This window comes from Theobroma umbraticum, unplaced genomic scaffold (genome assembly GCF_002168275.2).
Source record: "Theobroma umbraticum cultivar Fairchild unplaced genomic scaffold, ASM216827v3 scaffold_130.0, whole genome shotgun sequence".
In the NCBI taxonomy this organism is placed as follows: domain Eukaryota; kingdom Viridiplantae; phylum Streptophyta; class Magnoliopsida; order Malvales; family Malvaceae; genus Theobroma; species Theobroma umbraticum.
Window position 1 is genome coordinate 6397355 of NW_018397264.1, and position 15596 is coordinate 6412950.

Genomic DNA, 15596 nt, shown 5'->3' on the forward strand with positions numbered 1-15596 from the left:
AAAGAAAAATTGTTTTTTTTTCCTTAGGAGTGGTTATAGTTCTAAAAGGAATATAGCGGGTTTTGTGATTGTTCTCCGTTCACTAGTTAATTAATTAAGGTTAGTGAGGGAGAACATGCTGCCTAATAGGTTCAAAAGGCCTGTTATTTGCTCATCATAAAGAAGAAAAACTGGAACAACATTATGAATACAAAACCACCTCTTCTTAAGGAAAGATAATGTGGAAGTCAGCAAAGTTCTTCCATCAGAAAAACTCGTATATCAGAAGTAAATTGATAGCTTCTCACCTATACTATTCTGTACTATGTTACATTTCTCCAGCAACAGGCTTAATCTATCCGTTTCTGTTCTAGCCATCACTATTTCACTGTAACTGCTATTTGATTCTCTGATCGTACAAGCAACATCATCTGCAATAGCCAATCCATGCTTCTGTGAAGAATCTCCTTTATCCTTTGTGGAGGAGGTACTTGTCATAGCAGCCTCCTGAACTTCAATGTCGAAGACTTTCTCTCGTTGAGAAGCTTGTGGATCCAAGCCAACCCTCGGAGACTTCAGGGGGCTGCAGCCAACTTCTTCGATTACTTCGTCTAGAGATGGATAACTCAAAAAATAAGGTGAAGTGTCACCTTCATCCTGTAACTTAGGTAAATCTCCCAACTTCGCAGCAACATTATGACACTGCAAAACATAAGCTAGAGAGCAGGCCCCAGTTGATAAACTCATTAACCGCCAATTGAAAATCCTACGGAAAATGGTGACCCAGTTTGGCACTAGATAGTAGTTCAAGCCATGCAGTTCAAGCTTTGTGTTTCTTTGTAGCATTACAGACGTCTCTTTTGTAGCTAGTGAAATTCCCATCATCTTGCTTGATTGTGTTAGGTATCCTTTGAAGCAATTTTCAAGTAGTAATCTGTGGTTATCAATATCTGTCCACATCTTGGAACCGCTTCGCAACCATGAGATATCATCAGGAAAACTGGGCAGTCTACAATCTCTCAATGCACATTCAAGTGGTGCAGTTTTTGCCGTTGAGCTCCATCCCACACTTGGCAAGAACATCTTCACTGCTAAAAGCTCATCACTTGAATCTTCCAGCAGCATGGTTTCAGAACAAGGCCAGTTGGTAGGATTTGCTTTAACAGCAGCAGCAATTTCTCCCAATGACCAATCCAATGCTTCATTGAAGACTGAGATGCAGTGATTTGGACCTACTTCATAATCACTTGTCCTATCCAACACCTCCAACAAAGGACTCAAGTGAGACATTACAAGTTCACGTGTCTTCACACTACTAAGAACAGGTTGTACAGGTGATTCATTGGCCAGCCATTTCAGTCCCTTCCTTAACTGTTCATCACTGAAAAACCAATTTGAGTGTTCCAGATGTTGCTTACCAACAAGGAAAACAACCAAAAAGCTGCTTACTCGTGATTTATCAATGTCATGCAGCTCCAATTCGGTAACTATAACTGAGGAAGGATCTGAACCTTCTACATTGTATGAGCCACTCAAGACCAGAAGAGGTAAGTACGAGCCAGGAGGAATTGATGTCAGAAGGTTATGAAGGTGGATCTTTTGGAGCTTCCATGGAATGCTATCAGATACAAGGAACAAAACCGCACTTGCTCCAGATACTGTCTCATTCAGATCACCACAATTTGCATCCTTAACAACAGACAGGCAGCATGTTAGATCAGTACCAGATAGGCTAGGAACCCATTTCTTCCATATTGACAAGCCAGAAGATGAGACTGCTAAATCATCATCATTATTATCTCCTGCAGAAGGCATGATCTTAGAGAACAACCACGAGCCTGCTGCCCAATGGGCAACCTGGCTCTTCTGTGTCAGTTGGTCTCCTTGTTTGCTCTCTGGAGAACATAAAATAATTTTCCAGCATAGGCATTTAGCATCTGGGTTTCTGTTAGCCAATATACCTGACACTACATCTGAAACATTCAGCCTTGACCATGATCTTTCCTGTTTTTCATATCTCTCCCTCATGACATGATCAAAATCAAGCTCACCAAATGTGCTCCATTGCTACAAAGGAACAATAAAAGAATAAGAATAAAAACAGTAAAAGGACAGAAAACTTGGCAACTGTGCCAACTAATGAAGTATGTGTCCATACAACATAGAAATATGTAAGTAGCAGTTAAATTGAATAAATATCACAGAAACCGGGAGATTTTAGGAGAAAGAGGGGCTGTAAGAAAGAGGGGCTGTAGCTCAGGGTAAATGTCCCAAATAAGAAATGACAACAGGCAATTAGAATTACTTACACAGTAAACAATGAGAAAAACTAATAATCACAGTAGAATAACAAAAAAATCTTACATTTTTGTTCTGCCAAACTGGAATACCCAATGGTAAGGACCTTAGTGCAGCTTCACCGGCCAGCTGCCTCTGTTCATGTAATTCCCTTAGTTTTGAAGCACGTCGTCTCCACAACCTGACAGGACAGACGCAAGTAAGAAAAATATAACACTAGGTGACAGCCAAAACCAGACTGACAACGTTACAGACCTTAGGATCAACTTGAGTTTCGCTTCAGCAACTTCCTTATCTTGATTGTTTTCTACTGTTTCCTGACTCTCAATTTCTAGATGACTATCTGGTGGTTCATCTCCTAAATCATCAACAGCCATTCCTTGAGGTACCGAATTTTCCAAAGCATAATCATATTTGTCACTTGGTGTCTCTGACAGAGATTTTAAGTCATTAGTAGCAATAGTTTGAGATACTGAGTCCTTTGTAATATAATCATATTTGCCACTAGGTGATCTTGCTGGCACAGATTTTACTTTATCAATAGCCATACTTTGAGGTATGGAGTTTTCCACAGCATGATCAAATATACCACTAGTGGATCTCTCTGGCAGAGATGCTTTGGACATAATTTGTGATGGCATTTGTTCTCTGCCAGAAGTGATTGCCCTCTCTGGCAATATGGTGACAAGAGCATCATTGTTTGCTTTCTCCATAACTGCAACTTTGGCTCGCAGTGATCTAGGGGAACTACGAGACAAAGAGAAATCCAATGGTTTGAAGGAGGCACCAGTCTTGAGATGACCTTGGAGCTGTTGAACACCTATAGATGTCGCAGTCACTGAATGCAGTTGCACACCATCCTTTGGAGAAGAAAGAACTTTAGAATCAGGCATTTCTTCATCAACTACTATAACTGAACTCGCCCTTCTAGGGGAAGAGAAGGCATTTAACCTTTGCTTATATATTTTACCCAGTTGACTCTCCTTGGTTGCTCCTATGGGCAAGGATGTCAGTTCACGAGAAACTGCAACATCCTCTGCTATTGTTCTTGATCTTTTTAGATGAACCAGTCTTGAACACTTTGTAGGATAGTCACTTTCAACGTTAAGAAATGGACCTTCCTTCACCATATATGGCTCTTCAAATTCTTTTATCGAAAAGCCATAGTAGTCTAGAAGGCTTTCAATGTCCTCTTCCTAAATCCAACCACCAGAAGCAGCATAAGATAAGGAACTTAACATGAAGATGAAAACAAAATGTAATTGGCATTTAGGGCAAGAAATATTACCTCAATACCAAGCCACCTGGCAACATGGGTAACAGGGAGCCCTTGGTTGCTCTGGAGACTAGAGTGTAGAGAAGCGAGGGCCTGAGTTCGTAACTGGTCAAAGCACCATAATTTATCACCCGCAATGATATAGAAAAGAGAAAAGAAACAATAGTTATGCAGCACATAAGAGAAAATGTCATAATTTACACTCAAGAAGACTTGTGACTTCCATAAATAGCACATCATAAACCACAGAAATGGGAGGAATAAGGATATGATATGGAATGAAAGGAACACAAAGAATTGGAGAGTTTTTTCCTTTGTAGGTGGGAAGGAGATGGAATAATCCATCATACCTACCTTTGCAAAATGAGCATGCATCAAGCATGCTTGAAGGTAACTTGCCCTCCTTGCAAGCCTAAAGAAGGCAACAAAATTACCCGTTCTGCAAGCCCTGGAAGTGCCAAAAATTTAAAGAGTTAGACCCAGTTTAACACTCCAGTGGCAATGAAAGTTGAAGGAAAGTAACAACCTAGCTACATTACGAGCAAATAGCACTTCCGGTGTTTGCCTTATCTCTGGAGTCATCTTAGCAAGGTCCAGTGAGAGCTCAGCTGGTTCAACCTAGCAGGGAGTGCTTATTTTCAAAGAGAAATTGATGAAGTTTGTATAATTGATTTGCCATTGGTAGGGACTTACTTTATACCCAGGATGCTTGTCAAGTTTGAGAAGCGCATAATAACCTCTAAACTCCTTTTCTGTTGGAACATTAATTCCTTTCTTCCTGTGATCATCATACATTTGGAATAACTCAACTGATGTTTTGTTCATCTGTTCAATATTTAGGTGTGCATCAAAACCCTCAGAGAAGCCCTCCCCTTTGGTATATTCACATAATTCATGCATGGCAATTATGTGAAGCCTTATCTGACAACCACAGCAATCAGCACCACTAATTAATCTTAGCGTACAAGTCATGGAATGAGTCAAACATTTGCCTCTAAATGCAACAAATTACAGCTTATGCTTCCAGTATTGAGGTAAACATGGATGGATTAAAGTGTAGGCAAGACCAATGAGAATGCCACAGTATATTTACTTGTTCAGTTTAAATATAAGTGGGTGACAAATGCCATGTAGTTCATAGAAATAAAAAGGTCAGAAGCTTTGGTGGCAGTATTAGCATGCCACATGACAACATTACATGTTGTGTGTCTGAAACCTTGCCTACAACAGCAGTGGCTTACAAGCAACTTGAATTAGGACAAAAATGATAGCAGTAAAGAATCAGAATGGCAGTACTCATTTAAAGCCCCAACAGGAACAACTATAATGTCAACTTTATTAATGATTCAGGTAATATAAGTCACACGTGCATTATTAACAAAATTACTTTCCATTAACCTATATGAACTAAAATGAACTTTTTTCCAATAATATTTTGCTGGTTTGGTTTTACAAGATGCATAAGTGTTCACGAATCATGATAATGTGCTAACAGATAAGGAAGACACAGTTGAAAGGACATACCATTTGCTCTAGCATAGTAATAGCCCCTTGGTCAAAGATGTGCTGCATCCTCAGGTCCATTCGAATTGCTCTCATCCTATCCCATAGAAAGTTATATATTCCAAGAAACCTGTCATCATATGGCTGATCTAGCAAATTGAGTAGATAATCTATTGTCTTCTGAAGGACTGGCATTGGCCGTATCAAACTTGCTTCCCTCTCAGCTGTCCTAGTGTACTGTAATAGTAAAAGTAAGCATATTCATCAGACTTTACCACTTAAGGAAATCATAAAGAAAAGCAGTTTCTTTTTAAATTACCTTCTTAACAGCGAGGAATTCACTTGTTTGATTTCTATCACCATCCAAGTGTTCGTACTGGTCAAGATCACCTTTTCTTTCTCGTTCTGCCCTTTCCGACTCTGAAAATGAAGCAAGATTCAAATCACATCAATAAAAGAAAGTGCTGTCAGTTAGCCAACTCTTTGACATGTAATAATAGGATATATGCTTCTCTAAGACACTAGAAAATCAGAAAAAACTGAAGCTTAAGAGAGATTAAATATAGAACGGGATTTCATTGTTTCCAAGAATGGTAGTTTCTCCTCAACATTCTAGTTAAATAACTTTCTCGAAGTTTCATTTCAACCATTCCTGTTAAGAGCTTGATCCTAGGTTTCAGGGTCCAGACACATACCCGGACACATATCTGGACATAACCCAATGATAATTCTGGATGTTTCCATGCCCTCAAAATCAGATAAAGCAGTGTCATTCAAGAAATCCCCAGCTGAATCTGTAGAATGTTCCCCAACAAGTTTCTTCCTTTCTTCTACATTTTGAAGAAATCTATTTGCAGACAATCTTTGATCTACAATATCAGGAGGACTCATACGAACAGTTTCACTCAATTCAGTTTTGAAACGAGCTAATCGCTTTGCTTTGGCTTGCAATTCCCTGCAATTCATGGATGAAAGATTGGAATTAATATTAAAATGAAAGTTATAATTAGTGGCTAATCAATGTTATCACTGGATTCTAAATTTTACCGTTCAGTACCATCTTCAATGGGACTGGAGTTTTCCTCAAGAAATTCATCACGGTAAATTAAAGGAGGAGACCTTGTCTTTTAGAAACTGGAAGCCCAGTGTTTCTCACTGCAGTAGAAACAATACCATGTGAAGAAGGCAAGGATCTCGGACGAATTGGGACATCATTTGACTTGGTACCTAACCGTGGAGGAGATCCAGAAAGCCTGCAAGAATAAATAACTGAATTTAATGAGATGGAAAAGAAAGAGGGAGGGGGGGGGGGGGGGGGTTGGGGGGTTTGTTGCACAAAGCCATATACCATGAGAGTGGCAAGGAAGTAAGAAAGCTGTATCATGAGCACATAATTTTTCAGTTCTGAAACGAAATTTCGAGTAAATCCCACCCCAACAACACTGCCTGGTTCTTTCTTTAATACTTCTATCAACTAGTGTCCTCATTTTGATGCAAGAAAATAGAGAAAAAAAGAACAAATTGTTTACCCTCCTTTAAGTTCATGGCTGTCAAACACAAAACATGGGGAAAAAAGATTTATGTATCTGCTAAGATTGCATACTGACCTTTTAGAGCCATTGCGAACAAATAGTAAATTCTCCTGGGTAACTTCTTCTGCAGGTTGTGTATGTGGTAACCTGGCTTGTTTTGGGGCTTGCATATCAGGCACTTCATTCACAAAGCTTTTTCTATAACCAGTGGGACCTACATGAGATGAGACCACAGACTGGTCCTGATGAGCTGGCAAGTTTGACAAGTGGCTGGCAACTTGGCAGGATTGTGCTGCATAGGGGGAGAAAAAGAAGGCCTGCACGAAAAACAAAATAGCTACCAAAACTTGTAACTGCAGGGGATTCAGCATGTAGTAGAATGTATACAATATAATCAAGCCTTAAAACAAAAGTGCCAGCATAAAAATCTGTATTGTAAAAAGGAATGTTCTTCAATGAAAATCCCAGGACCATGACTAATAACAAATGCATATTGGAGTCAATGGAACAGTCGATTAATCCAAGTACTAGGGATTATATGAAAAAAGAATTAATCACTCTAGAATTTTCATCGGATAGTAATTTCAACAAGAGTCAAGTCACATTCAAGCCACAAGTCTGAAGCATGGTTAAAAAGGTGGATAGATGAGACTTTCTTGAATCATCTTGACAGACACCCCTAATAACTAGAACCAAACATTATGGCAAGAACTGCAAATAATGGAAGCCATCATCAGAAGTTTCTGGTGAAAAGGGAACATAAAAGGGAAAACAAAGTGGAGATTTCACCAATATGTTATTAAAATACTGACACCAATCTGTAGCCAATATCAAGAAAGATTATGACGTCACATGCAAGTGCTGAAAAGGATAGGCTGAACATGCCTCTGAAGGATTGCTTGACTGGAGTTGCTTGGTACAGTGTCATCTACAGATAATGATGGAGGTGATCTAGCCCTCTTTGACTCTTGAAATCGGGCAATCTTAGATGTAACACTAGTTTCAGAAATACGTGAAGCGATAAACGATGCTACTGCAGGTGGCCTGAGATGAGTTTGGGCAGCATCATCCTTTAACAAACCCTGCCCACCAGCCCATCTAGGAGGGGATTCAATGGGCCTGGAAGAAAATAAAAACTATCAATACAGCATTCAGGGACAAATATGTGGCTATATTTTATAATCAGAAGAACTGCCCAAATAAAAACAGATAAAAGCAAACACAAGATGGCATGCATTGCTAAACTCATGACCTAATTTTCCATAGAGAAAACTTATTAATGGTTCATAGAACTGATACGTAAACTGCCCCTCCATTAAGTTGCATGTTACCTAACTGAAGCCTTATTGCCATTAACAGAGAAAGAAATTTGAACAATGAAGGAAATGAACATCAGGCAAAAAGAGAAAAAAAAAAAAAAACACTATACTTTGATACGCTCATACCTTTGGACTCCACCATACTGATGAGGTCTCACAGCAGGACTGAAGTTCTCAAAAGCTGCCGGGGGTGGCCGCACTCTATCTACAGCTTCAATTCCCCTATAGTTGGAACAAAATCCGTAAGTTTTTAACCAACAGAAAAGAACAACCAAATGTGCACAAAAGAAGTGAATTATGCTTCTAGATTCACCAAAAAAGAAAGCAATTCCCAAGTTCCATAAAGCCAAAATCATTCCTTTGAAATTTGAAAAAAAAAAAAACTTACACCTCTGTTTCATAATTATAGTTGGTGTATAAAAATGTACATTTGCAGTCAAATAAGCAATCGAAACCCTAACAAAATCATAAGGGTTCATCCTTTTCTACATTCTTTGTTCCCTCCTTCAATGCAACTACTGTCCTAAAACCCCAACTAATAAGAAACCATTAAAGAAGTACCTTGAAAAGAAAAACCGATTAAAGACTTGAACCTTAAGAAATGAAGATCAAATTAAAGCCAAAGAAAAACAAACTTTCAAGCAAAATACCTGGAGGGTCTTATTGGGGCAGTGGATGGAGGAGGAGGAGGACGTTGAATCTGAAATGGGTTTGCAGATTTCGGCGCAGTTGTCGGACCTGAATGCTTCCCAAACCCTGACATTCTTTCTCCTCCCTCTTTCCTTCCCGGTATTTCTTGTTCCCTTCTTGTTTGTTCTTGCTTTTCTACTCTTTAAGGCATATCCAATTCATTCAAACCATGGGTATAAGACTGTAATTGCTTCGTTGGGATCTTGGTTGTTAATGTTGGAGCTCAGAGCTCAGTGATCATGGTTTTATACTCCAGGCTTTTTGAATCAGGAGAGACAAGAGAAAGATAAACAGTGAAGAACCAAGAATTTGAGCTTTCAAAAGCTTTCTCAGACTGAAACCGAGCCGGTCTGGTTTTTCTTCTTTTAAGAAAAGCTGGCCCAGAAAACCAAACCCTAAATTTGGGCCTATGATGGATTCATAATGGGCCTTAATGGCCCTTTAGTGTCCTCTCAGAATTATGGTTCGGCCGAAAAAAAGGGCAATGTCTGGCCCATTATTTTAAGCAAATACTTACATTTTTTTAATTTTGTTTTATTATATAAACTTAATTTGCATTTTTATTTTAACACCCGAAATTTTATCCTTTTCTTTGTTTGAAATTGAATTTTTCTCTGTATTTATTAAAAAAAATTAATCATAATAAATTTTATAAATAAACCCCATTACTTGAGAAATCATAAAAGAATTTCATAAATTACTCACCCTTTGTAAAAATTTTCATTAGAATTGTAATTACAATTCTTTGAAATAGCTCTCATTGTTGAAAGCAAAGAAGAGAAAAGACAAAAGGCAAGACTTTTTAGCTAAGCTGTTATTAACACAAATTTATGATTACATATCTAGGTTACGTTTTGTGTTGCAAAGTTTTTAATTTTTTTGATTAAAAAATTAATTTGATGAGATGTGCAGTATTTGTATTTATTAATTTTTAAAATTTTTATTTATTCGGTTTGATTTTATTTGAGTATAATTTGATACAACCTTGTTACAGAATTGTTTTCTTTTTTCAAAGATTAATTTATACAACATTTATAAACTTTTCAGTGTCTGAAATGAAATGAAAATATTATATTTATTTCTTTTTAAACATTAAAAAAAACCCAAAATTTATAAATGGTACAAATTTAAATTTTGGGTGGGGAAAAATACTAATTTAACACAAAATGAAGGGTCTAAAAGATATTAATGCCCAACGATTCTCAATGAATCTGAAATTCCCCTCGGCATCCGAGTTTCCGTCCAGGTTCGTTTTCTGGTGACAAGGATATATCTTCTTTTCAGTTCCAGATTCTCGTGCGGGTTTTTAAGGTAAAAAAGTGGTAGTACGAGACTAGAACTTGCAACTGCGGCTGTCAACATGAGCGCGTCATCAGGTTCTGTTCAGAAAACAGAGGAAGAATGGCGGGCAATTCTGTCCCCGGAGCAGTTCCGGATTCTGCGCCAGAAAGGAACCGAGTAAAAACGAAATCCCATCAGTCAATCTCATTAGTACTTGTTTATTTTTCCTTCTACATTGTTTGGTTTTTAGAATCTCTGACATGTTTTAGAATCTGGGTATCTTTGTTTTCTTCCATCAAACAATTCTTTGGATAGGAAAGCTTGTGTTTTTGGGGTCAGTTTGATTGGGTTGACCTTGTCTCCAAATTTCAGATGGACTGTGAATATGTTGATTGCTTTAGATTTTTGTAATTTCTTATGCTGAATCTTAGAATTTCACCTGAAAAGTTGGTTTTGGTTTTCTTGTTGTGGTCATTAGTTGTCTTAAAACGTGAAAAAGAGGAGGGATGGGGAAGAAACTGTGAAGAAGTTCCCTAGCTGGTATCTGGTGGGAGAATATTTGATTAGCAAAAGGATTTCAATTGGGGAAAAAGAAAGATTTTTTCCCCCAAAAGTTCTCTGTCTAATTTCGAAGAGTGGTCATTACAGATTCTTGTAACATTTGATATACTTCAATGGCAGTGGTGGATTTGTGTAATGTGAAATCAGCAGGCAATGCCCTTAGCAAAATGAGTTTCTAACAAGTCAATATCAATGGCTTTCTTTCTCTTGCACATGCTGCTGGTCTCACTGGGGTACTTATCTTAGTTTCCTAATAATGTTTTGGAGATTGTGTTACCCGTATTGACTTATCATTGTAGAAAGAAAGCTGAAAAATTGGTTGCAAGTTCTTGATTGATAAGTGATGGCAAAGAGTTGTTCATTTTAAGCAAGTCTAGAGACACTGGTTTGCATTGATTGAATCCTTGTTTTTTACCATTTTCTGTTTCATGAACCTCACACTCTCCCCATGTCATTGTTGGAACATGAAATTTCCAAATTCCAAAGTCCTGAAAGTTAAAGTGTTTCCTTGACGATTATGAAACTATGATTTTTGTTAACATGGAATCTTACTAGTTTTCTTGTGCTAACGTGATGAAATTCATGTAGCATCAGATACTTTGGTCTGGTGTGCTTATAGATTGATAATGTACAGGATGCGAGGAACGGGAGAATATGACAAATTTTATGATGAAGGGGTTTATAATTGTGCCGGTTGTGGGACACCGCTTTACAAGTCCACAACCAAATTTGACTCTGGCTGTGGTTGGCCTGCTTTCTATGAGGGTTTCCCTGGAGCCATAAACTGCTCTGTGAGTTCCAAATTCTTTCTCATCGCCCAACCCTCCTTTCTCTATCTCTTAGTATCGAGTGTTATGCCTTTGATTGGATCCTAAACATGCAAACAACAATTTTGCAGCCTGATCCTGATGGGAGAAGAACTGAGATTACTTGTGCAGCTTGTGGGGGGCACTTGGGTCATGTTTTTAAAGGGGAGGGGTTCTCAGTGCCAACAGATGAACGCCACTGTGTCAACAGTGTTTCGATCAAGTTTGTTCCTGCTAATTCTACTCCTTCCCTATGAGGAAAAAGTTGTTTCAGCCTAATGAACAAGCTGAAGTGTACAATTGTAACAAATAAATGAAATCGGTGAGAATAATTATGAGTGTCAAACTAAACTAATTGTGCCGGTTCCAATAAAGCCTTCTGACTTCATGACTATTTTGGTTATTTTTAGCCTCTGTTTGGCATTAAATGATTTTGTGCCATTCCTGTCAATTCCCAAGTCATCTTTTGTGTGCATTGACAAGAGGATGACAGAACATTGTAGAAAGTTATTTGCTTAGTTTTTATAGGATGAGATGTGATTGGATGGCTGTTTCTATTCTCTGGATCATCATGTACAATGCTGTGGTTGATTTGGAGGGGTTTGGAGGATAGAAGTGTATAGCACTATGAGAAATCGGCTTGGAATCAGAGAGCCTGTATCATCTCAGCCGCGGTTGTGCCATGGGAATGGGTGGAACACTGATGGGAACTGATTGCCAGGAAGAACAGTGATTTTTTTTTTCTTGTTCAGAACAAAGGGGCTAGACAGCCCGACCAAATTACCAGGTGGAAAGACAATCACTAGAGATTAGCACAGGCATGTCCACGGGGGCTAGCATTTCACAAGCATCGAAAAAGGGTGTTAGTCCCAATTCATCACATCAACCTTGCTTTGAATGTAGTTATCAGAATCTCTGGTTTTGGCTAAAGGACTAAAATGAGAGCAAACTTGCAAATGCGGGGTCAAGTTTTTTCTGTTCCTTAGAAAAGTGTTGTAGCTTCAGCAATGGAGTAAAGAAATTAGATGTATGCCATCATCAATGGTAATAGACCGACCACAGTACTACACCAATGCAAGTCTGCAAGTTAACATCAAGACCAGTGGACAAGACAGTTTTGTGGTGCTCAAAGCAACTCTGCAATAATACTCTGGGGTCAATGGCAGTATAACTAGTAATCCCCTGCTTGCAACGGATTAAATATTTCAGGGAAAAAGAAACAAAGATTGAACAAACAGCGGCAAAAATACCTGCCAAAATCCTCAATTAGGGTTGGCTTGCTTTCCCAATTATAAAAATGAAGCCTTTACCATTTAAATCACAAGTTTTCTACTTTATAAAGTCTTAAATTTCAGAGTTTTCAAACCCGTTTCAAGTCAGAGAACAAAAAAATGAGGGGCAGAAAGAAAGCAGCGACCAATCCATCAAGCAGCAGCAAAGGCGAAGGAGGAGTTGTAGGACATGAACCAACCGCCAATCCTTGCAAACTCTTTCAACTCCCACGCCGTACAATCTTTGACATTTTCTCAAGGCTTCCCATCAACACCCTTTTCCATTGCAGGTGCGTTTGCAAGAGATTCCTCTGTTTCATTTCTGATCCTGAATTTGCAAGGCTCCACCTTTCAAGATCACCCCTTTGCATTTTAATCAAAACCATGCCACTCCAAAATGCTTCGAAGAGGCTCCAGTTAGCCCAAGTTGAAGCCGATGGTGCAAATTGCCACGTCATGAAAATGAACTTTACTCCCAAATCAAACGTACCCACTTGCGATATTTCTCATATGAATGCATGCAATGGTTTGCTTTGTTTAGTTGGAACTGAAAAAGATTCTTCCTTTTATGTTTGTAACCCAATTTTGGGTGAATTTATCACCATTCAACCACCTTATAAGGGTAGGCATAGAGGTACTTTCTGGGGACTTGGTTATTCAGCTGTGACTAATGAATACAAAGTTTTGCAAAGCTATTATCCGGCAGTCGAATCCGCTGAACGTTATGTAATGGCTGAGATATACACCATTGGGACTGGTTCATGGAGAAGCATTGGAAATGCACCAACCGACACTGTTGCTTTGCCGTTCAATGCTTTTTTGAATGGAGCTCTTCACTGGTTTCCCTGTACTCCTAATGGTAGTGAATTTATACATTCTTTTGACTTTGATACTGAGCAGTTTGGGACACTTCCCCCACCTGATCATTTCCGTGAAGAGGATAAGAAATTTACAAATTACGCCAGGATTGGAGTGCTAGGAGGTTGTCTGTTTATAATTTACTTCACAAATTCGATACGATTTGACATTTGGGTTATGAAGGAGTATGGTGTCAAGGAGTCTTGGACCAAACAGTTTGTTATTGAAAATTTGTACCCAAAGCAAGGCAGCTGGGACTTCTATGAACCAATGGTTGTTTTGAACAATGGAGAAATCTTGATGTTGTACAATAATGATGCAGTAGTTTGTTACAATCAGAAGAGGAGAAATCTTCGAGGAACTAAATTTTTCCGGACTCGCTCACAGTTTGATGCAATTGCTTACATCCCTTGCTTTATTTCTCTTTACAATGTTGCAAAAGGAGAGCAAATTTCAAGGTACTATAATACAAGCCTGAAATTGGCATATGCTTCATCTATTTAGAATTTCAGCCAAAGAACTGATAGCTTAGACTTCAGCTAATGATTTTGGTGAGATAGATGTCTTGAAATTGGACTTTTGTTTTTTCGCCGGTATGAAATGCTCATGCATTTGCTTTGTTTCAAATGAGTGGCAATGGATATTTTCTCTCAGAAGTTAATTGATTTGTTTCCTAGGTGCTATAGTATATTTCATGATACAGAGTTCTGTTGATTCAAGAATACATAGCATGAAGTTTGCATCATGTACAACTAAACTCAACATAGCAATGCACTTTACTACTAGGATTACAGTGATTTGGGAATTTTCTTTCATCACCTGCTGCTTGACTATATCTTTGGTTGTTGACATAATATTAAAACTGCAGGTCTGAAGATAATGCCTTTCATGCCATTTTAGTGATAGACAGAGCTTTAGCCATTTGAAGCTAGTGGTTAATTTGTAAAATGCAGTTTCTGGATAATTTAATACATGCTTGCTTGATGCTTGAGATGTTAGATTGAGACATGAAACTTGTCTGCTTTTTTCCGGAAACTTGTTCTAATTGATTTTCTTCCACGTACAAATCCATACAGTTCTATTCCCCATATTCCATGGTTAATTAATAAGCTAAAATGTTATTAATATATAGGATCCAAGGCACCAGAGAATACAACAAGCTCTGTACAGCAGAATTCCGAGATTGTGCTGGCTGTGGAGCACCAGTCATTAACCCTGGCTATAGTTTTCCAGCTTTTGGTGTTCCCTGTGGAGTTGTAAATTACCCTGTAAGTTATATTGTTTGCTTGAATTTTTATATGATTCTCCCATTTAATATGCATTGGCTGTGATTTAATGAAACATAAAAAGTAAAATTTTCAGGAAGATTTATATGCAAGAAACTCGGGGATCATATGTACAGCCTGTAACAAACACCAAGCTGCTCCTTTGAAATCTTTTCTGACCCTATGGAGTCTATGAAGAGGAAAATGGTAATTGATAAATGAGGGGCCATTTTGACTATGGTATCAACTAAGTCCATTGGAATTTTTATTATGAGTTCTGGCATTGAACTTTATGCCCAATTTGCGATGTATTACTAAATCAGCTGTTACTGCTGTTGGTGCTTGTAAATATTGAGACATCTTCCTGTTGAAGGAGGGAAAGATTAGTATGCTAATAGAAGAGTAGATATGCTTCTAAATAAATAGAGAACTGCCCTGTTTTCGGTCCTTGAAGTATATTTTCAGTCCTCTTATATCGCCAGAAACTGACATTTCAGGGCCATTGACCATTGTAGCTTGGAAACTAGGGAGAGCATTCATTGCATTCAAGTCATTAAGATGTGGCATCCATTTGCTACCATTCAAAAGAGAAATAGGGGATGCCAATCATCTTCCACCTGCAGCTGAATCCTCTCACCTGAAGAAAGTCAGGGCACTTGACAATCAACCCTTGTTTATCCGAGGATCATTTTAATGGTTAATTAAATTGAAGTAGCCATTTGCAAATTTCGATCTTCAATGGAGATTATGGTAGTTTTATTCTTCGAAAACCTTTATCAGCGGTTCAGCAACATTCAGGTTGGAACCTGGAACCTGAAACATAAAGCTACTAGTACATCTTACTGATAAATGCATGTAAAGGCTCTTCCTCTTGACCTTGGTTAACTAAAATAAATAAACTCTCAAACATAAACAAGTCTGACAATTAGCTCTTGCTAGTCTTTGGAAAGAAGTGCA

At 38.3% G+C, this 15596-nt stretch overlaps 4 protein-coding genes across 6 annotated transcripts; 2 read left to right on the forward strand and 2 right to left on the reverse strand.

Moving 5' to 3' along the window:
- Positions 1-138: 138 nt before the first annotated feature.
- On the reverse strand, positions 139-6241 carry SAC3B (SAC3/GANP/Nin1/mts3/eIF-3 p25 family). Of its 2 annotated transcripts, XM_089784533.1 has the most exons (12): positions 6104-6241; positions 5752-6011; positions 5376-5476; positions 5078-5293; positions 4247-4474; positions 4080-4171; positions 3908-4001; positions 3566-3658; positions 2533-3473; positions 2344-2458; positions 1941-2046; positions 1518-1668 (listed from the first exon to the last, which is right to left on the reverse strand). In XM_089784533.1, exons 2-12 carry the CDS (start codon positions 5945-5947, stop codon positions 1652-1654), a joined length of 2199 nt encoding a protein of 732 aa, XP_089640659.1. In that variant the 5' UTR covers positions 5948-6011; positions 6104-6241; the 3' UTR covers positions 1518-1651. The 2 variants fall into 2 exon arrangements, with proteins under 2 accessions (XP_021291021.2, XP_089640659.1); XM_021435346.2 differs by having other exon boundaries at positions 139-2046.
- Positions 6242-6669: 428 nt separating this feature from the next.
- LOC149526880 (uncharacterized) lies at positions 6670-8914 on the reverse strand. Its single transcript, XM_089784534.1, has 4 exons — positions 8558-8914; positions 8034-8129; positions 7474-7707; positions 6670-6905 (listed from the first exon to the last, which is right to left on the reverse strand). Exons 1-4 carry the CDS (start codon positions 8668-8670, stop codon positions 6803-6805), a joined length of 546 nt encoding a protein of 181 aa, XP_089640660.1. The 5' UTR covers positions 8671-8914; the 3' UTR covers positions 6670-6802.
- An 885-nt stretch (positions 8915-9799) lies between these two features.
- On the forward strand, positions 9800-12202 carry LOC110422007 (peptide methionine sulfoxide reductase B5-like). Its single transcript, XM_021435765.2, has 3 exons — positions 9800-10055; positions 11074-11230; positions 11338-12202. Exons 1-3 carry the CDS (start codon positions 9958-9960, stop codon positions 11500-11502), a joined length of 420 nt encoding a protein of 139 aa, XP_021291440.1. The 5' UTR covers positions 9800-9957; the 3' UTR covers positions 11503-12202.
- A 139-nt stretch (positions 12203-12341) lies between these two features.
- Positions 12342-15114, forward strand: LOC110422006 (F-box protein At3g07870-like). 2 transcript variants are annotated; one of them, XM_021435763.2, is made up of 3 exons: positions 12342-13832; positions 14507-14642; positions 14725-15114. In XM_021435763.2, the coding sequence occupies exons 1-3, from the start codon at positions 12637-12639 to the stop codon at positions 14725-14727; spliced, it is 1335 nt and encodes a 444-aa protein (XP_021291438.1). In that variant the 5' UTR covers positions 12342-12636; the 3' UTR covers positions 14728-15114. The 2 variants fall into 2 exon arrangements, with proteins under 2 accessions (XP_021291438.1, XP_021291437.1); XM_021435762.2 differs by having other exon boundaries at positions 14737-15110.
- Positions 15115-15596: the final 482 nt, after the last annotated feature.